At 51.3% G+C, this 22,530-nt stretch overlaps 10 protein-coding genes across 10 annotated transcripts; 6 read left to right on the top strand and 4 right to left on the bottom strand.

Moving 5' to 3' along the window:
• Nucleotides 1–453: 453 nt before the first annotated feature.
• Nucleotides 454–2,973, top strand: HMPREF1120_00109 (selenocysteine lyase; the record flags this gene model as incomplete). The annotated part of the gene is made up of 1 exon (XM_009154099.1): nt 454–2,973. The coding sequence occupies one exon, from the start codon at nt 454–456 to the stop codon at nt 2,971–2,973; it is 2,520 nt and encodes an 839-aa protein (XP_009152347.1).
• A 322-nt stretch (nt 2,974–3,295) lies between these two features.
• On the top strand, nt 3,296–11,062 carry HMPREF1120_00107 (uncharacterized protein). The gene is made up of 8 exons (XM_009154097.1): nt 3,296–7,060; nt 7,121–7,228; nt 7,344–7,371; nt 7,424–8,040; nt 8,092–8,364; nt 8,436–8,621; nt 8,683–8,999; nt 9,057–11,062. Exons 4-8 carry the CDS (start codon nt 7,909–7,911, stop codon nt 10,888–10,890), a joined length of 2,742 nt encoding a protein of 913 aa, XP_009152345.1. The 5' UTR covers nt 3,296–7,060; nt 7,121–7,228; nt 7,344–7,371; nt 7,424–7,908; the 3' UTR covers nt 10,891–11,062.
• On the bottom strand, nt 3,889–5,177 carry HMPREF1120_00108 (uncharacterized protein; the record flags this gene model as incomplete). The annotated part of the gene is made up of 3 exons (XM_009154098.1): nt 3,889–4,350; nt 4,403–4,766; nt 4,816–5,177. The coding sequence occupies 3 exons, from the start codon at nt 5,175–5,177 to the stop codon at nt 3,889–3,891; spliced, it is 1,188 nt and encodes a 395-aa protein (XP_009152346.1).
• Nucleotides 11,063–11,527: 465 nt separating the features above from the next.
• On the bottom strand, nt 11,528–12,170 carry HMPREF1120_00106 (proteasome component PUP3; the record flags this gene model as incomplete). Its single annotated transcript, XM_009154096.1, has 2 exons — nt 11,528–11,671; nt 11,736–12,170. 2 exons carry the CDS (start codon nt 12,168–12,170, stop codon nt 11,528–11,530), a joined length of 579 nt encoding a protein of 192 aa, XP_009152344.1.
• Nucleotides 12,171–12,799: 629 nt separating this feature from the next.
• HMPREF1120_00105 (uncharacterized protein) lies at nt 12,800–14,776 on the top strand. Its single transcript, XM_009154095.1, has 2 exons — nt 12,800–13,164; nt 13,230–14,776. The coding sequence occupies exons 1-2, from the start codon at nt 13,028–13,030 to the stop codon at nt 14,632–14,634; spliced, it is 1,542 nt and encodes a 513-aa protein (XP_009152343.1). The 5' UTR covers nt 12,800–13,027; the 3' UTR covers nt 14,635–14,776.
• A 56-nt stretch (nt 14,777–14,832) lies between these two features.
• On the top strand, nt 14,833–16,123 carry HMPREF1120_00104 (50S ribosomal protein L38e). The gene is made up of 3 exons (XM_009154094.1): nt 14,833–15,123; nt 15,435–15,563; nt 15,656–16,123. The coding sequence occupies exons 1-3, from the start codon at nt 14,931–14,933 to the stop codon at nt 15,706–15,708; spliced, it is 375 nt and encodes a 124-aa protein (XP_009152342.1). The 5' UTR covers nt 14,833–14,930; the 3' UTR covers nt 15,709–16,123.
• A 1-nt stretch (nt 16,124) lies between these two features.
• Nucleotides 16,125–17,020, bottom strand: HMPREF1120_00103 (DNA polymerase delta subunit 2; the record flags this gene model as incomplete). The annotated part of the gene is made up of 3 exons (XM_009154093.1): nt 16,125–16,799; nt 16,862–16,941; nt 16,999–17,020. 3 exons carry the CDS (start codon nt 17,018–17,020, stop codon nt 16,125–16,127), a joined length of 777 nt encoding a protein of 258 aa, XP_009152341.1.
• Nucleotides 17,021–17,155: 135 nt separating this feature from the next.
• On the bottom strand, nt 17,156–18,685 carry HMPREF1120_00102 (DNA polymerase delta subunit 2; the record flags this gene model as incomplete). Its single annotated transcript, XM_009154092.1, has 1 exon — nt 17,156–18,685. The coding sequence occupies one exon, from the start codon at nt 18,683–18,685 to the stop codon at nt 17,156–17,158; it is 1,530 nt and encodes a 509-aa protein (XP_009152340.1).
• Nucleotides 18,686–19,011: 326 nt separating this feature from the next.
• On the top strand, nt 19,012–20,407 carry HMPREF1120_00101 (uncharacterized protein). Its single transcript, XM_009154091.1, has one exon. It carries the CDS (start codon nt 19,495–19,497, stop codon nt 20,284–20,286), a length of 792 nt encoding a protein of 263 aa, XP_009152339.1. The 5' UTR covers nt 19,012–19,494; the 3' UTR covers nt 20,287–20,407.
• Nucleotides 20,408–20,803: 396 nt separating this feature from the next.
• HMPREF1120_00100 (oxidoreductase, 2-nitropropane dioxygenase) lies at nt 20,804–22,377 on the top strand. The gene is made up of 2 exons (XM_009154090.1): nt 20,804–21,352; nt 21,417–22,377. The coding sequence occupies exons 1-2, from the start codon at nt 21,167–21,169 to the stop codon at nt 22,296–22,298; spliced, it is 1,068 nt and encodes a 355-aa protein (XP_009152338.1). The 5' UTR covers nt 20,804–21,166; the 3' UTR covers nt 22,299–22,377.
• The last annotated feature ends 153 nt before the right edge of the window (nt 22,378–22,530 follow it).

Here is a 22,530-nt window from a genome sequence, read left to right as displayed (position 1 = left end):
GCATATGCCAAAGCACAACGAAGCGATTCGAGGTTTACATGGTCAACAAGTCTTCCTAGTAGTCGTAGGAGTGATGTAGTGCGGTCAAACTTATGGGACCGGAGAAAACAGCTGAAGGTCAGAAGTCTTCCGCTCTGCTGCGTACCGTGCTCCAAGAACACATCTTGCCTGGACGCCAGCTCGGAGACGATAAGAATAAAGTCCGCCCCAATCACAACTCGAGGATTTCCCGCCTCGGAGGTGGCCGACACTCCATCCTCCACCTTCCACCCTCCGCCACATCGTTTCGATAAAGTAATCGTCCTCGTACATCCTCCATACAATCTCAATAATTAGTTTGGCAGAGACTCGCGCCGAAAGCATTGCCTTCGAATCTTCACCTCTCTCGAGTCTGAAAAGATCAATGGGCATGATAACTAGACCTCGACACCGGCGGTTGGAGGTTTGGCCACCATGATGCCCGCCCATGATCATACTTCACGAGTGACTTTCTCGGTCCCGACAGTGACGATTGACCCGGAAACGGGCTACTTCGTGAACATCGACGAGATTCGAGATGTCGAATATCCTGCTCTTGCGGAGACGACATATCTTGACCATGCCGGAACGACACTATATGCAAAGAGCCTGATCGACTCTTATTCGAGAGAACTGACGAGCAAACTATTCGGAAATCCACATTCTGCATCGGCCTCGTCGCAACTATCGTCGCGACGGATTGATGATGTACGTTTTCAGGCCTTGCGGTTCTTCAATGCGGACCCAGGTGAATTTGACATAGTATTTGTTGCAAACGCCACTGCCGCCATCAAGCTTGTCGGAGATGCACTTCGAGACCATCAGTATGGCTTCAAATACTGGTACCACGGCGAATCCCATACCAGTCTTGTGGGCTTGAGGGAAATCGCATCTCGGGGCAGTTCTTGCTTATCTGATGACGAGATGGTGGAAGACTGGTTGACCAGCCTCGATTGTGCGAGCCCGGCCGCAACAGGGAACGTATCGTTGTTTGCTTACCCGGCCCAATCCAACATGACAGGCCGACGTCTTCCTCTGGAGTGGTGTCGGAGGGTGAACGGACTAAGATCATCATCAGGCCGGCAGATCTTCACCCTCCTTGATGCTGCTGCGCTGGTATCGACAGCTCCGCTGGACTTGTCTGATACTGCAGCTGTTCCTGACTTTGTTGCTGTGAGCTTCTACAAGATCTTTGGGTTTCCAGACGTGGGGGCTTTGGTCGTACGGAAGTCATCCGGGGAGATCTTGCGGCAGCACAGATACTTTGGCGGTGGCACCGTGGACTCGGTGACAATGTTGGGAGCGACATGGTACGCCAAGAGGGAGTCATCCTTACATACTTCTTTGGAGGACGGAACACTGCCCTTCCACAACATCATCGCTCTTCAAACGGCCTTTGACGTCCACAGGCGGCTTTATGGGTCCATGCGTAACATCTCGAGGCACACTGCTTTTCTCGCATCAACGCTACGCAGTCGGCTGCAAAGTCTACAACACGGCAACGGGAGTCAAGTTTGTACCGTATATACTGGCAATTTCTCAACGGATGACTCCCAGGGACCCGTGATTGCATTTAACATGAGAGACAAGAAGGGCAAGTACGTCAGCAACACCGAAGTGGAAAAGCTTGGAGTGGTGAACAGCGTCCAATTCCGAACTGGCGGTCTTTGCAACCCTGGAGGAGTGGCATACCATCTTGGACTTTCTGCGGAACAGATGCGACGGAATCATGCAATGGGCCTACGATGTGGAGGTGAGAATGACCTCATTGATGGTATGCCCACTGGTGCGATCCGAATCAGCCTCGGAGCAATGAGCAACGTGAAGGATGTGGAGACCTTTGTCAATTTCATCCAAGAGTTCCACGTCGACCCGTGTACCTCTTTGGGACCGCCGGTACCCTGCCTGTCTACAAGGTCGAGACCTTCATTTTATGTCGAAAGCCTATCAGTCTTTCCGGTCAAAAGCTGCGCCGCCTACAAGATACCCTCCGATACTCCATGGGAGGTAGGACCACAAGGACTGGCATGGGATCGACAGTGGTGTCTCGTGCACCAAGGAACAAATGTCGGCCTCAGTCAGAAGAAGTTTCCACGAATGGCGCTCCTTCGCCCCGAGATCGATCTGCCGAACCGTGTACTCAGACTCACTTTCGAGTCCGAGTCTGTAGGCAACACTCGACGTCTCGAAATCAGCCTTGACGTGTCCCCTGAGACGACAACATGTATTGGCCCATGTGATGCCACAACCAGAAAAACCTCGACTATCTGCGGTGAGGATGTTATTGTGCGCGTCTATACCTCTGCCGAAGTGTCAGAGTTCTTCACCGAGGCCTTGGGCGTCCCATGCACTTTGGCAAGATATCCCCAGGACGGCTCCGTACGACAAGCAAAACTGCGTGTCCCTCGTTTAAGAGACGCTACTAACATGGTGATCAACTCGGGATTTGCAACAAGCGGAGGCAAATCGATCGCGCTGGCAAACGAAAGTCCTATTCTCCTCATCTCGCGGTCAAGCGTGAACAGTCTCAACGAGCAGATCAAGCTCAACAGCGGCGGGGTTGGTCAAGCGGTTGCTGCCGAATCCTTTCGTGGCAATATCGTCATTGCTGAGGAACTGCGTGACCGGCGGATAGAGACCCCCTATGCCGAGGAGGAATGGACTAGTATCCGCATCGGAAAAGACACTACTGGACGTGATCAGGACACTGTTGTCAATGGCGGGCCCGGTCATGGTCATACATTCGAAATACTTGGTCCTTGCCAGCGATGTCAGATGGTCTGTGTGGACCAGAAAAGTGCTCAGCGAAGACAAGAGCCCTTCAGTACTTTGGCGAAAACTCGCCGGAGAGACGGGAGGGTCTGGTTCGGCATGCACATGTGCTTGTCTTCCTCCAGCACGAAGACACAACCGGCATGGATACAGGTCGGTGATAGAGTAGCGCCAATGATATGATGGTTACCTTACTGTACACAGTACGTTGGCCTCCCCAATTACTACGTCGAAGAAAATCAGTCATCTCGTTCATGTACTATCTATTCATGCCAATTTTGGTTTCTGGCTACACATTTGTCATTTGAGTAGTGTAACACAGAAAGATCCTTGATCCGTGATGAAAAGGAAAGGATATGCCGACGAAGCCAAAAAGTGCCAAGGGTGTAAAGCGGCGTGGGTGTCTGACCGATTTGCACGATGTTGTAACCTCCCTTTGTTCCGTGCCCCGTGACTCGTGTAGTGCCGCCTTTACAGCTTCGACCCCACCACAGTTTAGCTAAAAGGATCCCATCCCCTCGTCACCTCGTCCATCCATCATCCTACCTTTTACTTTTTCTTTCTCCTTGCCATTATGCTTCCTCTCATGCTTCGCCCACGAGCATTTCGACCTCGAAAATGCAATGCTCCAGCTCCGGCTGAAGCACGTCTACCTACATCCGCCTTCGCCTCGCGACGGCAGACCGATTGAGACCCAACCGGAGGGGTCTGGTTGCGGCCAAGCTACCTCTTTACCTGTCTTCGGCGTTATCGCGGGTGGCAGAAACCCAGGATGTTACTGCCACACTTTCATCCTTGTGTGATCAGATATCAATGACAGACCAGATACGAAATCAGTCAATAGATTGCTTTGTCAAAGAAAAGAATTCTCTCATTCATCCCATGTTCTTTGCGCTAATGTTTGCTTAATATTCACGTACAACTTCAGAGGTCGTCAATGCGAACCCTCAGCAGCAAACCTCTGCCAGATGCAGCTATGTCGATATCTCGATCAGGAATCAAAAATACCCAAGCAACTCCATTTTGCTCTGAAGTCTCGATTCAATGTCCACGGTTCGCTGTCCAACGGGGGCGGTCTCAGCAGGCTCTTCGCGTCGCCTATGCTACGTCAATAGCACTGTCTGGTTGAAAACGTATCTTTTTGCGCGACTGTGCCTTCAACTCGTCACTGATGAGGTGCGCCTCGCCGTCGGTGAAGCCGATGGTCACCTTGTCTTCGTCGACCATTTGAGCGAGCATCGAATCGAGAAATGCCTTCTGCTCAGCAATGAACATCTTCGTCGCCGCAGTATTGAATCCTCGACGGGCTTTTTTCTGCTCTCGAACTTGTTTGAGATGCGCTCGGACGCGTTCCTCCAACATCTCCAGGCGATATTCAGCATACTGAGAGTAAAGCTCGGAAAGGTCAGAGATGGCGCGGACAGTAGTGAGAACAGTGTCGTCCTTGGTAAATGGAGACTTGGGTCTGAACGAGGTCACCATGGTGATGCGTTCCGATGTACCGAGAGCTCGGAGCGCTTGATGTTCAATGTAGCGTCCCTGAAGGATCACGGCGTGACCCTGTTGAAAATGTAAGTCGCCTTGCAGTGAACTTGCTGACGGATGTACTTACCATGCCTGGTCCTCGGACTTTCATGATCTCACCATCACCCTTGCGCAAAGCCGTCTCACCGCCGATCATGTTGGTACAGTCGCTAAGCATGGTGACACAAACGAACGGGTAGCTGTCAGTGTGCCAATCGACAATGGGCGCGTCATCCTCGTAAGGACATCCGGAGACACCTTCATCCGCCTCACGCTGCACCTTTTCTTGCAAAGCCTGCTTGACAGCCTCTTTCTGCTCCTCAGAAACGGTGGAGAGGTTGATATGCGCAATCTCAAAATCAAGCGCCGGGACAAGCTCGACTCCTGCAATCTTGGACACGATGGAGAGTATCTCTGGGCTGTGCCAGACGTCGTACACAAAAGGAGCGTATCTTTGCTTTGTCAGTCTACTGTTTCCATGCCCAAGCATTTGGAACTTACTCGGGGGCGAAACCTCTCAACTGAGACTGGGCCAAGTTACTGGAGTACTTGCAGTTCTCAAGGACCGGTTTGCTCAAAACTTCCGCTCTCATCTGCTGGACTGCTTCTTCAGTGAAGAGAGGGAATGGCTCTGACACAGCAATTGGAGAAACACCCTTTTTGGCCATACCGATCTCTTCCATGGTCCAGACCCGTTCAGGATGCTTGAAGTTGAGATGCTTTGCTGGGTCAAAAACAACCTGTCTTGGGACGGCGGGAGCCATGCTGAAGGAAGATCTTGATGCTGCTGAATTGGTTCGCTTTCTGCTGACAGCACCACCAAAATCTGATGGTGGGGGAAGGAGAACGTCTGCGGAAGCCATGGTGAAAGGTTGGACACCTAAATATAGTGATCCGAGTTGGGAGGCAGTCGCTGTCACTGAAGACAAGGTAGCTGCAAGGTAAGAGTGATTACAGTGTCACTGGCAGTTGGCAGTGAATGGCAAGAACGAACATGTGCTACCTATGCTTTTGGCTAGGTGATACTCATCGAGGTGAAAGGAAAGTGAAGAGGTCGACAAGCTATATCGAGAACTTATATCATGGCCCCTTTACTGACTTGGGATCGTCAACCATGCACGGTAAGGTCACGGAGTCCTAGCTGACGTTCAATGTCCAAGGTCAGAACAGCCTGCAGCTTGTGATCTGGAAACCATGGATTCACAACCACTCATGCATCTACCACACATCTCCACCAGATATTGATGATGAGGGATGCTGGCAGCAGTGTGCCAGCACAAGCTGCATCCAAGCGTGGCATTCGCTCGGACCATGATGCCTTATCAGCTGCTTTATCACGATCGCCTCCTGGGAATTCTGGTCGGGGCACAATGGTGGGTCCATTATCTTGACAAGCGCCCTTTGACCTGGGGATGGCGGACGGTTGTGGAGTCTATCTGAACAAGCTCTGGGCCTTTTCTTTTGTCATGCATGGAAATTGTTCCTCTGTTTGGACTAAATCAGTGCCAGTGCCGCTTCCGACTCAATGCACTTTACTGGAACATTTGCAGCGGTTTCACATGTGCACAATTATTGCCCACAGGCTGTTACTAACATGAATGCAGCAGCCTGCAACGACTGCTATGGAAAAGGACGGTCGATCAATCAAGTCAGGACCTGGTCACACGCTTCATATTGCAAGAGGGCGAAATATAGGACAATACGGTTATATGTCAGAATCGGGTATTGCAACCGCCGACTACTTTGGCAGCACATATTTGTCGGTGCATGCATTCAAGCATCAAGGGACATTATGCAACATGCAGCCATCGAGAAGTCTCGCTTCTGGAACATGTGGACAACCCCGCTGAGCAGCAGTTGTGTATGGATCTATTGACCGAAACAGGTATCGTGCCGGAAAGTCCAGAAACCTTGCGCAGAGACATGGTTGGTTAATGACACTGTGATTATGGCCGTGATTGTTTCCAGGAGCTATCTATGGAAGACTTTACTCTGACAGCTGTCCACTTTCGTTGAGCAATCTGGGCCGACTTGAGACTGTTATCATTCCCCATGCAGATTCTCGAGCTATTCAGCGGCGAGCGGCGGGAGTTGCCACGTCAGTGCTGGTGATGTTTAGGTTGGGCCCCAATTGAGGGGAGAAGAGGTATATCTGAAAGTGGGTAGCCCGCACCGGCAGGACGAACCTTGTCGCTCGCCATCTGATCGTGTCATATGTGGAAGAACTGGGGAGGCGGTCTGGACAAGCGCAGTCCCGGACAAGGCTCTGGAGCCACCATTACGAGTCGGCGCAATCAATCCTACAAAGACTCGGTAGAGCGAGCTTCTAGTCTTGCTGTTCCCAGCCAAAAAGGGTGCAGCACGGTTTGCATGGTGGCAAAGGAGCAGCTGTCTTCACCAGGTCGAGGTATCGGGCCGACATATCTGTTGCTGCTAGTAGTTCTGTAGTGTTTCATAGAGTGTGGAGGGGCACTGGCAGCATCAGGAGTGGGAAGTCGGGAATCGTTATCGATTAGATAAGATTGAGCCGCCTGCAACGGGCGCTATTCCCGGAACGTGCAAAGAAGGTTAGCCGCATGAGTGTTCGGCCGCGGCCCTGCAGGTGAATCTGCAACTGCGTCCACGCCAGAAAGACATGCAATACGTCTAAATACAACGACATGTCAACTTCGGCGCAGGCAGACCAGCAGGCTGGTCCTGCTGGAAAGGATGACACCTGGGAGAAGTCGAAGGAGACCTTTGAAAAGTACTGCTATCCTTCTCCTACTATACGTCCAAACATGTACTGATGTCGGGTAACTCGCAGAAAGCGCAGCTCGGAATACTACGATCCTTGTCAAGATTTTGCGAACAGAAGTATAAAATGCATGCACAGGAACAACGGTGATCGGGAAATGTGCCAGGATTATTTCCAGTGCGTCTGACTCGAGGCGCGCCATCAGATCCATTTCCAGGGGCCGGATGTGGTGGTCACCCGCGTTCCCTGCCTCGAACCTCGAGCAAGTGGCTGACAAGCAGGTTGCGAACAGAGCCTACCGAGATTGCAAAAAAGAATGGGTACACTTGACATTCACTCATCGCGCGCTCGACCTTGCTTACACGTTTACAGATGGCCAGACGTAAAGCGGAACGGAAATCATGGTTCGGTTGACCCACGCAATCGATCGCAGCCCTTGACGTCTTGCGGCCAGTCCAAAGGGCTATTATGGCACAAAACGGAGGACAAAAAAATTCCACTCTAGAAAGCATGGCGCGGTGTTGGCTCAGAAAGATTTGATACCTGATACCCTTGCCGGAGGAGTCGCACTCTGTCAACAGCGACCCGGTGCCGCCTGCGCAATGCAGTGTAGAAATAATACCTATGCAAGCTGTCACAGAACATAGCAAAAGACGTCCACTCAAACAAAGAAAGGGACCTAAGTATGCTGTCGGGACGAATGGCACCGTATCCGAGTCTAGCAGTTAATGCGCTGCGACTATTAAGTAGTGTCGAGCAATCAAACCGTGTGCAATGTCATGGCAGATCGTCGACTCCAATTCCCCTCATAGGCCGTTGGCGCACTTTCAACATTCGATCGAGGCACACCCTCGACGATGTCCGATCCGACAGTCAGTGAGCGCCGTATACGCCCGATCCAGGATGCGGTTGCGACTGAAAACTGGAAACAAGCTCTGCAACTATGCGACAAATGGTCAAAAAAGGGGGAGAAGTCGGACAGATTTCTGGTGAGCGCAGTTCGTCGGCCTTGAAGGCTACCCGTGTTCTTACTCCCGTAGGCCCTGAAAGCTTTTGTCCTGGTCAACCAACTCGACAAGAACCAGCATGAGCGAGGCCAAGCCGAAGTTCTCGAGTTGTGCAAGCGAAACCCTCCCGTGACCGACCCAGAAACCATATACCAGCTACAAGAAGCGCTGAAATGCCTGTCATTGGAAGAAGAAGGCCCCAAGCTGTGGGAAAGAGCCGTCACGGCCAAGCAGAATGACAAAGACCTATATATGAGATGGCTCAACCAGGCCATCCTAGACAACAACTGGCTCAGCGCTCAGAAGGTGTGAACATAACTCAAGGTCTACCACTCCAATGCAAGAGACGGGAACTGACATGGGGCCCCATCCGACAGGCCACCATGGGTTTGCGAAAGTCTTTCCCAAGAGACCGAAACTACGAGTTTTGGAACATCCTCATGTGCTTCCTCATACATATGCAGCATGACCTCCCCGAAAAAGACAGAATGCTCTTCGGCACCCTTGCATACCGAATGATTTCAAAAGCAGCCGAGACGGTTCCCACTGCCACTGACCAACAAGTATGTTTGATTCTTACACCCACAAGGATAAAATGCCAATTTCTAATCATCGTGCGTCTAGAAAGAAGGACAAGGACCTGGGAAATCCATTTCCACACCGGAAGAAGTGGCTCTCCTGGTCCAAGTCTTGAATTCAACAGGACACTCGGCAGAGGCGGTCAAGTTGTTGCAGGGGGACTCCGTAGGCATGGAGTCCACCGCAGGCAAGAAAGACCCTCAGCTCGTATTGTCTTTGCTACTCGAATCTATGAAATTGTCCGAGCAATGGGACCAAGCTCGTTCCTGGTCTCACGGCCTTCTTTCTCAGCCAGAGTACCAATCGGACAATCGAATCTGGCACCTTTGGCTGGAGGCACAGTCAAGGCTCTCTCCAGATGGGTATTCTATCCGACCATTATCTGACTAGCAAGTGACTTGCGCTGACCTTCATACCAGACTTGATAAAGAATCCCAGGAGTTGCTCGAGTCGGCGTGCAATGTCCGACCACCAGTGCGAGCCGCGTACATGGCAAAGATGCAGTATTTGCGAAGCCGCGGTGGTGAAAATGACCTCGACGCTCTGTTGCAGACCTGCAAAGAATACGCGCAAGCGTTCTGTCAACAGGCGTTTTGTTTCGACGACCTGAAGGAATCTCTGCGACACCTCGACCAAACCCGCTTCAATGATTTCACCGCCTCATGCCCCGAACAAGGAAACCTGGCACAAGTGTTCAGACTGAAACTTGTCTACAGTTCTTTCTCTACCGACGTTTCACGAAAAGATCTTGTGGATTTTGCGTCGCGTGCGTTGCAGCTCTATCAAAGCTCGCTCTCCGACACCACCGGATCCGGCTGCCCCGAAGCCGTCGTTCTGGCTATATTGGCGCTGTCGAAGCTGGCTGCCGCTACCGGAGAGACACGATATACATTCTTCGCCGTGGTTTTACTTCAGATTGCGCGTGCCAGATTCGAGGACTTTTACCTTTTCAACATCTTGCTTGTGCAACTCCAGGCATATCTTGGTCTGCTATCTTTGGCCATGGACACGTTCACCAGGCTTAGCGTCAAGAACCTGCAATGGGAGACAGTGGGACATTTAATTTTGACAAGGATATCCTCGCTCCATCCCGAGGGCAGTGGACTGGAAGAAAATCACTTTGAACCCCTTGGGGAACTTGGTACCGGTCTTATCATCCTAGAAAATGCGGACAGTGCTCTCGTACGTGGAATTCGAGAAGGCCTCAGGTTCAACAGCTACTCCAACATTCATAACAGCGTGGAAATGCGGGCCGATATCGAGAGAAGCGTCAATCGACTGATCTATGCTATTGAAGAGCGCAGGTTGAGGCGGTTTTTGCAAATGTCAGAGGAGACGGTTTTGCCGACGTCGTCGGGCCCATTAAGTCTCGTGGACAAAAGAGACTTTGCCTTCTTGCCTTCTTACCGTCCGGACGATGCGCAACTTCTTGAGAGGTTTCGATGTGGCCCCCTGCCACATGAGAAATGGATTGCTGTCATGGCTCTCGGTGACAATCTTGCGACTTATCTCAAGGCAGAGCTTCTGTCGCAGACAGCTTTGGCGTCAAAGGCGTTTGAGAACCTTAGTGTGTCTCAGACCAACGTGGAAAGACTCACCAAGGACGGGCTAGAAACAGAGTTAACAACGGCGGAAAAGGCGAGTTTTGAATGCCATCAAATCCTGGCTCGGATAGTCGTGCTGGCGAAAGAAGGCGCAGAACATGAACAACTCACCGAGCTTTTGGAGAAACTGGAGTCCTGGCTGAATGCCAGAATCTTTAAAAGGCGCAACAATCGGGATCGACCATCATCTGGTTCTGGTTCAACGCTGGCGGGCACGGGTATCGAAATTCCAACATGGGAAACCTTGCACACCAGTCTCACGGAGCTCGAGACCTTGCAGATCATAGCCATGGCATTGGCTGTCCTGGCGGCAGCGGCGAACAAGAAGTCCAAATCCAAATCGAAGACATCTGTTGCCGTCGCTCGGGATACTTTGGTCAAGCTTCAACAACTGGTCGTCGACATGGAGGATACGATCCGTCAAGAGGCTAGGGATCTGAAGGACCAGGTGAATGCGCCTGGAGTGCTGGGCAAGTTGGTCGATCTGGGACTGGCTAGAGACGAGGACAGTGAATTGGCCGGATTGGCAGATGTGCTAGACAAGCTCTGCGACGAGGTTACGATGGAGACGATTTGTGGTCGCATCAAGGATAGTTGGGATGATGCCCTGGATGGCGTGTTGGCCGTAAAAGTCAAGTCGTACTTGTAATTGAGCTGGAGAGAGTACAATATACCTAGTAGCGACAACCTACAGCCGGGCAAAAATTCGGTGTTGTAAATATAGGACCAGAAGAGAAGATACAACAGGTATCAAGCAAGGTATGAGCCCGTGTTCTGTTATTGACGTCTCTTCTTCCCAAAGATGAATTTCAGACAAGAGACGCTAGGTTTCTCAATCAGTGCTTGGTCCTAAACAATGTGCAAGACGACTGCCGGTGCGTCACCGATCCTTTTTGATTTTTTCGAGCGCCAGAGACGCTTGCAAGGAGATAGATTGAACAGTGATCAGCCTTCAAGCCATGGTACCTAGCCAATTGGGGAGCACGTCCATACACCATGATACTAGGGCAGTGCATGCTCAATCGTTCTGAGTAGGGATTGTCAACGGTTACTGCTCCTTTCGAGGCCGGTAGCTCGATGATCACGGGGAACAAATGTCGGCCAAAGATATTGTTCAGGCATTATCTTTTAGTCTCCCTCTCAAACAAGACCGGCCACTGCATGCACCAAGTACTAGTAGACCTCTTTGCCTTTGCCTTTGCCACTTCTCCCTAGAAGAAATAAACGCCATTCCATTTTCCATTGATGCCGAATAGCTGAAACAACAATTTGCGGTTTCTGGTCTTCTAGTCTTGCCGGCCCTTCAATAACCGTTTGGTGACCTTGTCTTTCTCGATGATGTAAACATGGGCGCCCCAGCCGGAGAGAGCGTCTCGATCGACGGCGTTGAGGAGAGCTTGAGAGATTGTTTCGAAGAGATCTTCAGGTGACTGGAGCAAACATGCGTTAGCATTGGAGGAAGAAGAGATGTTGGACAAGGAGTGTTGTTCTAACCAGATCAGGTTCCCACAATCCTTCACAAGTTCCAAACAACTGATCGCTCGCTGTGCCGGCGACAATAAAGTCCTTTGCGAAATCAATGCAGCCGATACTGTCGAAGCCGCAAATAAAAGGTTTCCCAGTCGTATGATTGATGCCGGCGAGCACGGGACTGACGAACCATGGCCCAAACCGGCGCTCGTACAAACTGCTCGATACGAGGTTCGCTAGTGTTTGTGGGCTGATGTTGCGCTCCTCGCGCAGTCGGTACATGTTGACTTTATATCGGAATGTGTCGCTGACGGTCTGGACGTCCGTGGCGAGGCCGGTCAAACCAAGGTATACGGACGGGCCGTAGGTGAAGATCTTGGGGAAGTTGTTGGATACAGTCAGCGCTTGCAGACCTAGGCGTAGGTCGCAGGCTATGGCGACGCAGTCTTTGCCCACCATTGCGACGCAGGCGCCGCCATCTGTTTAGAATTCAAGAAGTTCAGGGTTAGAAATGGATCTCCAGAGATGCAATGCAGGAGAGGGAAGACTCGGTCTGGTAGGATAGGACAGCATGGGGGAGGGTAGAGCAGAGCAGGGTACTCAGAAGGTGGGTAGGTAGGATTTATGCGGACGTACTGATGTCGAACGGCGAGCTCTGTCGTCTATGTCAGTATTGATCAAACAACAAGATTAGGGCTGCTGTGGTGGTCTCGTGGATGGGATGGGAATATCTGGACTGAGGTCGAAGAGTAACTCACCATTTTGGAAACGCAGTATGTGTGATCGAGACCACAAGGAGAGTGTCGACAGCAAGCAGAGGACTCAATGCAGCATCGAGGGAAGAGTCTATAAGAGAGGGAGACAATTGATCATGGGTTGGGTAGGTACTGTTGAAGTCGGCGCAATGTAGAGGTGCTGTACTCTTGGAGCGAGTACGTTGGAAGCAGGCATATGCAGCAAACGCGTTCATGGGCCGCAAGTTGCTGCGAGGCGAGGCTGCATTTGGGTGACAGCCAGGATTACTTAAGCAAGGCCTGAGGGGCCGCCATGACGCCGTCAGGCTGCGCCTAAGTAGCACTATTTACCTGCGACCGACCATCACTTTCGCCGCGGCGGAGGAAAGGCATCTGAACAATCTAGCAGACAACCACTGCAGACCTTCTGTACTTCTACTCGTTTCTACCCGCGTTAATTCTTGTTATTCACAACAACGTTCTGTTCAAAGTCACACATCTCAGGTCACTCCCGCGTTCATAAGTGAAGAAGTGGACAGTCCCTAAGAGCACCACCGGGCAGCCTCCGCCTACCTGGGCAAGATGGCGTCGCACGTTGTTGTGATCGACTCAACGGCGCGAAGAACGACCATCAAGACAACTCCAAACAAGACTCTTAGTGAAGTACTCGAAGAAGCTTGCGGCAAACTCGGCTTGAACACTGCGCAGTATGGCTTGAAGTGAGTGTCCGCTGTTATGCCATTCTCCAGTTATCCTCTGTTCGCGACTAACCGTCGTTCTGCAGACACAACAACAAACCAGTCGATCTCTCTAGATCCATACGTCTCTCCGGCTTATCTTCAGGCGCCAAACTCGAACTCGTGCAACTGTCCAAGTCCGCAGGTGTCGTGTCGATAGCCCTCCAACTGCCAGAATCGGAATCAAGAGGTGTACCCAATGCTCGACTTACAGACAAGTTTCCCAGTTCCACTACGCTATGGCTGGTGCTCAGGAAGTTCGAGGCCGGGGTGGCAGGTGGTGATGGCAGCCCTCGAAACTTCACAGCCAGAGGGGTCCCGTCCACTCAAAGTGGCACATCAGGAGCCGGACGATTGTACTATGAACAGCCGGTGTTACAAGTCATGAACAGAGAGTTGGCGTCTTTCACAGATTTGCAAAAGTCATTGGCGCAGCTCGGTTTAAATAGCGGGACGGCATTGTTGAGGTTAAGCTTCAGACCGACTGAAACTCCGCTCGAGGAGGCTATGGCTCAGATCCAGAGCTATTTCGATTCCCTCCAAGGCTCTGAGGCTGCTGTTTCCACGCTTACCCCGACCCAAACTCAGGAACAGCCACAGGCACAAGAAGTCGCGTCGTCTTCAACCAACCCTTTGCCAGCCTCGGACGACAAAATGGTTAACGACAACACAAAAGGCAGCCTCTCACAGTCAGCTTCCCGTCCTCAAAAAGAATCCCACCAGCCTTCCTCTCCTCAACCCGACACTGTATCTCATTCATCGACAGGTCGTCAAGTCTCGGTGTTCAGACCCCCAAGCTCAACCACTCCATCAGCAGCCCGTATCTCACATAACGAAGCTGATTACACGCCGACCGTGGAACATGCACAGATTCACCAGAAACTACTACAAACACAGGGACGGAATCAGCGTTTACCTACGGAAGCCGAGCTGGCGGCTCGGGCCAACGAAGAGGCGGCGAAATGGGCAGCTGTGAAAGAGGTTGAGGTCAAAATTCGGCTTCCTGACCAAAGTGCCGTGAGTGCCAAGTTTGCACCAGAAGACACGGCCGCAGATCTGTACAGTTTTGTCAGAGAGTGCCTGGGCGAGAAGTGGCGAGCGGAACATTTCACGCTTCGAAGTTCGGGGATTCGTGGCAGGAATGAAGTCATCCCTGATGATCCGGCGAAGAAGTTGATCCGGGATTTGCAACTGAAAGGCCGTGTGCTGGTCATCTTCGAATGGGACGATCAGCGAGCTAGTGCCGAGGCACGCAATACGAAAGCCGTGCTGAAGGACGAATTGAGAGCCAAGGCTCAGGATCTTACCATCCCTGATATTCCGACGGTTGACGAGGATAAGGATGATCCTGGAGTCAAGGTGAATGCTGGCAAGAAGGAGTCAACGACCGACCAGGGTGGAGAGGGTGGGAAGAAGCTTCCAAAATGGTTGAAAGGCTTGACGAAGAAATAGTCAGACTTTGTTTGGTCCAGCGAAACTTGCATTCTGTCAGCGGTGGCATCAGGTTTACAGCAGGCCCCATTCGCAACGACGACACCTGAATGATTATGAGCATAGAGGAGATGAGACTTCAATGATCGTGTACAGCTAATAAGGTCCTCTTGTTTTTGTGTCTTGTAGTGTAGCAAGTTGTCTTCTGAGCATGATCAGGAGGACCAGTTCCCTCATCAGGCAGCCTGATACTGCCAAAGGGCCCTGGCACGTGACCACGATGGGAAAAAGTGGGGCCAACGAGGATTCCGCCCACAATGAACTGGAGGAGCGATATTCGTATTTCGCAGCCACGAAACTTGAACTACGACTTAGGAAAACGAAACAACCACGCCTCGCCTTCCTACCTCGATTTACCCATCCGCTCAGATCACATTACCGACAAGATGCCTGCTCAGGTCACAGACATTAAGCAATTCCTCGAGATTGCGCGCAGAAAGGATGCCAAAGGTTCGATAAGCCCGTCCCGTTACCCAGAACCTGCCCCTCGCAAGCATTTCTTTAGTTTGCCAGCACCTCTCGTTCATCCGGATATTTTGGAAAGGAAAGAGAAAGGAACATGCTAGGGAAGAGGAAGTTCAAGAAGCGAGCCGAAGAAAAGGAAAGATACCGAAAGAGGGCGGAAGAGAGGGAGAGACAAAAGAAGAAGAAAAAGCTGTTCTTCTTGCCATTGTCTTTTTGTTTCGCGAATGGGATTGAGGCCTACCTGCATTTACTGGAACCCCCAAGTACAGGATGCTAACCTGGGATTTGTGCAATAGGTGCCCGCTTGAAGAAGTCGGAAAAGTCCAAGGACATCAAGATGAAGATCCGGTGCAAGAGATACGTCTACACTTTGATCCTCAAGGATTCGGACAAGGCCGACAAGATCAAGCAGAGCTTGCCTCCTAGTAAGTTTTGCCCTATGGTCCGCTCTCTAGCCGGAGAAGCCTATTCTTACGTATAGAATACGCATCATGCTAACCTCTATTTTCTTCTGCAGCCATGCCCTTCCAGGAAATCAGCAAGAAGACCAAGAAGCCCAAGAAGGCGTAAATCTAGTCTTTCTTTGAAAAGCATCTGATGTTCGGCGCACGGAACGGGGGTCGCTAAGCTGGCCTGCCATGCTAGACGAGTGACACGAAATGCTGGGCTGGGCATCATGACCACCGCGTTTAGTCTTGGTCCAACCGGGACAACTGAATACGAGCTGGTTTTCAAGCTGAGTGGGCAGGGGTACGGACGGAGATGGTCGAGCAGGGGATGTGGGATAACCATACCCTACAGTGCATTGATCGTGGCTACCTTCCTACTGGTGTACTAGTAGTAATACTAGGAGTCGTACAGCAAAGCAAAACTTGAACCGTCACGTCGAAACACAAAACAAATTCCGTTCTTAAAGTAGTCTCATCTCGTTGTATTTCATTTCATTTCGTCTGGTTAGCCATAAGTACATCTATGGCATTGACCTATTATGGACACAAGTACTTGACTTCCGCATATCCATCTAGAAGCGCACTGGTTCTCGAATCTGGGTCTGAAACAACATTCCGCTGCGCCTCGGCGCGTCCCAGGCGCAACTCGTACTCGCCAAAGTACGACGGCGTGTCACTAGTTTTGCGGAACCCCAAACTTTCAAACAATGCCATGCTGCGATGGTTGGTCTGGCCGATCTTGACGGCGAAATGATCGAAGCGAGTAGGACTAGTTGCACCGTGATTCTGCAATGTCGAGGTTGACTCGCTGTGATCCTTGATGGCCTGCTGGCCAGCTTGAAACTCTGTCAGGATCAACCGCTCATGAAGCATGATATACCTCAGAAATGCGAGCAATGCGGCTCTACCAAGCCCCTTTCCTTGCTCTGTCTTCTCTGCGATCATGAGTTCAAGTTCACCGACGAGTAACAACTGATGCTGATCATCATCCGCGTCATCCTCGACGAGTGAGATGAAGAGGTTGACATCACCGATCATGGATGTGAGGTCAAGCTGTTGTCCGTCACGGGTAGTCCCCACGGAACTGTTGTTTTCAGGGACTGGCCGACAGATGATAAAGGTCAACTTGTCGCCGTCCTCGCGCCAGCTGCGCTGCATGCCATATTCTTCGTCGAGGGTCAATGGTTCTGAGGCTGTGGCTGCCTGGATATCCTAATATGAACATAAGAAACAAAGACACACAAATGTATCATGACGGGGAATCTCATTCGTACTGGGTCTTTCATCCATTCATGATACTTTGGCACATGGTGTGCCGAATATGGTACGAGTGTCACCCGCTTGGTGGAGACGGCTGATCAAAAGTTAGGTGGCCGGCCGATTCAAGCAATTTATATCCAATTCATCTTACCGGTGAACTCATTTATCCGCATATTTCATTCGATCCATATTCTGTTGTCTTCGCTGCCAAAGTATGACAACTTTTTGAGAGTTGAATGAAAGGTGGTACGACAAGGAAAGTTTCCCGAGAGCTCAGCCTTGCCAGCCCCTGCCCACTGCATGGTCTATCACGATCCACTTGGTTGGGCTGGATCATGGACATCAAACTTGAGCACCTGGACTTCCAGCGTTTCCGAACTCAGCAGGATGAGCTCTCCAGTTTCGTGAAATCGTGGAATAGTAATGAGTCGGACGTGTTGACCTTGGGACCCCTCAATCACGTGAGTTTCGAACCGGGGTTGATTCCCTACGAAGAAGACATGCGGACATTCTTCGATAACAAATTGGTCTCGGTCTTGGAACGGGAAGCACCACAAAGTGTCTGGAGCGGTGGGTGCGGCGCAACGCCATCGGAGCATGTTCATCATGACTTCCATCCTGCCGTCCGAACCGGTGCCGTCTGGTCCACCGAGGTCAACGTACCTGAGGATGTCATCCACAGGTTGCCCGCTGTTGCCCATGAACCGCCAGCCGTCGATACCTCCGTCCCATGGATTCGTGACACTGTCCAGCCACGCAGGCTCCTCCTCTTCTTCGGGATGGAGGACGTTTGCAGTTGTGTAAGCTCTCGAGTGTGGGAACATGGCAGGATGGATAGGTTGTTGGGGGAGACTAGCATTGGCAGGGTCTTGTTCGCCCGCCATTATGGTGACCGGGATGCTGGGGAGCAGCTCCGCCAGGAACTGATCAAGGTGTTCGGTAGGCGAGGGATTGTAGGCTGATGCATCATAACCGTACTTCCGGTTCCCGGGCTTCTTGCCATCTTCGACAGCCGTCTGATGATTAGGAAGCAGGTCTGAGGCGACCGAATTTCCAGCAATGATTAAGCGGGAAATCGTGCTGGCTTCGGTCCGGTCTTCCTCGTCCAATGCCTCGCCTAGAAGATATTCGCTCAGAAGCGAGAGCCTGAGTGTGTCCGCCTCTGTTCCAGATATGTTCAGACCACTGACCAGAGCAATTTTCTTTCTCGGCTGTTCGACGTCCATCTTTCCTTCTTCTTTCTCATATCCTTGCCATCTCTTTGGTTGAGGGGGTAGTTCAGGAATGTGTAGGTCAAGAACTTCGAAATCGCCGTTCGCATTTTCGGTCCCGAGCACTGCAACGATAACGCCGGTGACCAGCAGATTATTCTCCAACATTGGACCTGTCAAGCGGAGCCGACCCGATTCATCCTCCAACATGACCTGGGTTTCAATGTCGGCAGAAAAATACGAGTGTCGTGGAGGAGGCCCCGCGATCCAATGCTCTTTGGCTATGTCTTCCAAGATGTTGGGTTTCAACGGCATGTCCATGTATATTGTCCCCACGACCCAGCACAGCTGACCTTGTCGGACATCAAGCACTCTTTCTACCCTCTGGGCCTTCTCGCCTGCAATCTCAAAATCTTCCCAGTCTTCTCCTGCGATCCTCTCCACCACAGGCTTCAGTTTGGCAAGTCGAAGGAAGTACATGTCACCATATTGCTGAACATAGTGTTTGCTGTCGCCTCGGGAAAGTCGGTAGGAGTAAAGTGGATTGTAATCACTCGAAGCCCGGTGCTGCAAGGTGAACTGCTCGTCCTTGTTGTATGGACGGAGGAGGCCCTGTATCGGTGCCATTTGGACGCTGTTGCCAACACAGTGGTACACTGTCTTACTGGAAATTCTGCCACGCGACAAGATGCATGGAGTTGCAGAGAGCTTCCAGCAGACTGTTAGACAATGAGAGGCGTGGGCTGTCTACCTGGTAGATACCCGGATGCTGTGTGCTGCTAATCACAATATTCGATAGTGGTTAGACGCGTCTTTTGGGATGACACGCCGCGCCCGCGAAAGTCGAATCCAGTTGGCGCGTGCCTCATTATTCCTCTTCGAGCCCAACTTGACGCTGTCTCGCCCCAGCGGCCTCTGTCTGGGCGATCACAAAGCGGCGGCATTATAGTGTTCCGCTGTACATTGTATAAAGTCAGGGCAGTTCGTTCTGATCAACCCTGCTCCCTTGTTGTACATAGTATGTGCCACAATGACCCCTTGCCTAAGGGGCAGCGCAATGAGCTTACTGATCCAGAAATGTAGCCTTTTGCCCCCTGAGCATGGCCGCTCAAGGCTAGACCCTTCTTTAAGAGGCTGTGTCTGCTGAAGTTGATTAACGAGTCCCTCCGCTCCCTCCCCAAGCCTTCTGCCTAACCCTATCATCCTACGATTTCGGACGGGCAGACCCCGATCTCAGCTCAGCGCAGTCAGCTCACAATTCTAGTGTCTAACGTGCAGGCAGAGCGATAGAAACTCATATGATGCTTTGGTCCACCAATACACCGAAATTCTGACCACCTGTCTATGCAGTTATACTTGCAGCTCCTACAAACCCATCCTAGATTAGCAGCTGATCAAACTGTACACACCTAGGCTGCTCTGTCAACAAATCTCTGATGGCCATGGACTCAGTGCAGGAGACATCAAAGACATTGCCACATTTACTGCTGGACAAGGACCCTTACACTGATCTTGGAGCAGTTGGGTTGGGCATGACCGGATATATCCTCGGCATCGATGATGATCGGGTGGTGAAGGTAGCCAAAACATATCCCGTGGAAAACTCGGAGGATTTCTTTATGGAACACGTCAATGAAAGCAACCGTGAAGCACTTGTCACAGAGATTGAGATCTACCAGAGGCTGGGACGTCATGAAGGCATCATTCACTGCTTCCAGACAACAAACTTTGGTATCGAGATGGTTTTCGCCAAGCAGGGGGATCTCGAGACATATATCAACAGCAATCCGGAGCCCACAGAACCCTTCAAGATTCATTGGATTCTTTCCCTTATTGATGGTTTATCTTATATCCACTCACGGAAGGTGCTGGTGGATGAAATAGCGTTACGCAATATCCTTGTCGATAACGGCCAACTCAGATTTGCCGACTTTGGCCAATCTTACCTTTTACCTTTGTCAACAAATATGGACACAATCTGCGAAAACGACCTGACCGTCAAGATCGAGATCCTCCATCTTGGTTGGATCATTTATTCGATTGCTTGTTGGAAGGTGCACAAATACTACTTTTTCGGCGAAGATCGGTACATGGAGTGGCCAACATCAGATCAGCTTCCTCCACTGAAGGACCTCTTTTGCGGAGCCATCGTCGAAAATTGCTGGAAAGGCAACTATGTCAACGTGGATGCTCTCAAGCAGCACGCCTGTAGTCTGCTTCTCAGATAAAGTCGTGTGGATAGAGGTTATGTATTACTAGAACCTCATCTTCCCTAATGGCGAAAAGGACCCAATGCCATTCACATAAATGAGGTTCGGCTTCTTACCACAGAGGTGACTTACTAGACCCTGTCAGCGGGTTTGTCCTTTCATCCGTTTTGATCCTGAATGTAGGGCGATTTTAACACATTTATTTGTACTTCGGTAGACTGGACGTTGTGGTACCACCAGATCGGGACCATCTTTCCCGCACGTACCGAGATTAGCGAGCCGAATCGGACAAGAGTTCTTGATGACTTGAATGGAACGGCATAACGCACCGTGGCTGTGGTGCGCCTGATACTGTACAACGTACTGTAGAATATAACTCATCCCATGTCAATTATTTTGCCAACCTCATCTCATCAGCTCCACAGGCTTGACGTCGATTGCTTGTGGGCCTCAAGCCCCGAATGGAGCAAAGAGACAGTACCAAGAGCACCAATTATATGAAGCTTATACTTCTCCATTGAACATTGTATATCTGAAGCATTTGCGCCCCATGCCGGCCAGGTAAGAGAGCGTGGACACGCAAGTATCCCCATATTAGGGTTAAGCGAGGACTTGGATCTGTCAGGCACGCGATCGTTGTCGTTGTGACACTTACCAGACCCTGAGCTGGGGTGTCCGTGGACCCTCGGACCCAGCAGCGGCCAGCCTCGGTTCATCAACGAGAGATCCCGACCCCACACTTTTACTCTCAATGTTGACCGGGGTGGAAGCGCATTTCATATATATCTAGCAAATCATACAAGAACAACACATGGACGCCCTGGATCACTCTAGGACTTTATCGAATTACTGAAAACACTTTTCTTTACATCCACTCTTTGCGTTGCCTACCGTCACGATGTCGTCGTCGTCATCGCCGCCTCCATTAAACACGCCGCTTACCAGGCTCCTGGGAATCAAGTATCCCATAATGCTTGCCGGGATGGCGCGCACCTCAGGCGGTCCCTTGGCCGCGGCGGTGTCGAATGCCGGTGGGATAGGGACCATTGGAGGCCTGGGATATACACCGAAACAATTACAAGAGGTAGGTATACTAACCACAACCACTACAACCGTTTCATAACCACGTCGGACTAACCACCAGCTAGATCATTGACGAACTCAAAGCCAATCTAGTTGACAAATCCCTCCCCTTTGGAGTCGATCTGGCCTTACCTCAGGTCGGCGGGAACGCCAGAAAGACCAACCACGACTACACACACGGCCAACTCGACGAATTGATCGAGGTGACGATCAGAAACAAAGCCAAGATCTTCGTCAGTGCAGTCGGCGTGCCTCCGGCGCGGACGATCAAAAGACTGCACGAGGCAGGCATCCTGGTCATGAACATGGTAGGCGCGCCGAAACATGCAGAAAAGGCCCTGAAAGCAGGAGTGGATATCGTGTGTGCCCAAGGGACAGAAGGCGGCGGGCACACGGGCGACATTGCGAACAGCATTTTGATTCCGGCGGTCGTCGATGTCGCGAGGAAATACAAGAGTCCCCTGACCGGAGAGCCGGCGCTGGTCGTGGCTGCGGGCGGGATCTACGACGGCCGCGGTCTCGCGAGCAGTTTGATGCAAGGCGCCGTCGGTGTCTGGGTGGGCACCCGGTTCGTCGCGGCCGAAGAAAGCGGCGCCAGCAGATTGCACAAGGAGGCCGTTGTGTCGGCCGATTTTACTGATACCATACGCACGCTCGTGGTGTCGGGCAGGCCGCTTCGAGCCAAAATGAACGACTATGTCAAGAAGTGGGAGAGTCAGCCGGAGCGGATTAGAGAGTTGACTGAGAAGGGAATCGTGCCTATGATGTATGATTTGGAACAAGAGGAAGAGGTCGACATGCCTTTCCTCATGGGTCAGGTCGCCGCCATCATTAGAGATATCAAGCCGGCTAAAGATATCGTCGAGGATATGGTTCGTGAGGCTGTCGAGATGATAAAACTGGGTAACTCTTACATAGACGGCCACGGTTCTCGGAGTAAACTCTGAATACCGTAGGACCAAAAGAAATGTGACTGAATGGAAGACTGCATCATCATACATTATGGCGCATGGTTTCGATTGCCAATGTGACCTAGCCTTGCTTGTATAAGGTACAAGTACAAAAGGCAGAGAGCACGGCACAATTGCCAGTCTCCCAAAAGTGCATATCGGTCGACTTGTAACCAATCCATGGGTTTCACGTCCGGGCTATACTCGTACAACTTGCGTGCAGCAATAA

Source organism: Exophiala dermatitidis (genome assembly GCF_000230625.1).
Source record: "Exophiala dermatitidis NIH/UT8656 unplaced genomic scaffold supercont1.1, whole genome shotgun sequence".
Taxonomy (NCBI): Eukaryota; Fungi; Ascomycota; class Eurotiomycetes; order Chaetothyriales; family Herpotrichiellaceae; genus Exophiala; species Exophiala dermatitidis.
Note: the sequence above shows the minus strand (reverse complement) of the source record. Positions and strands in the feature narration are given on the sequence as shown.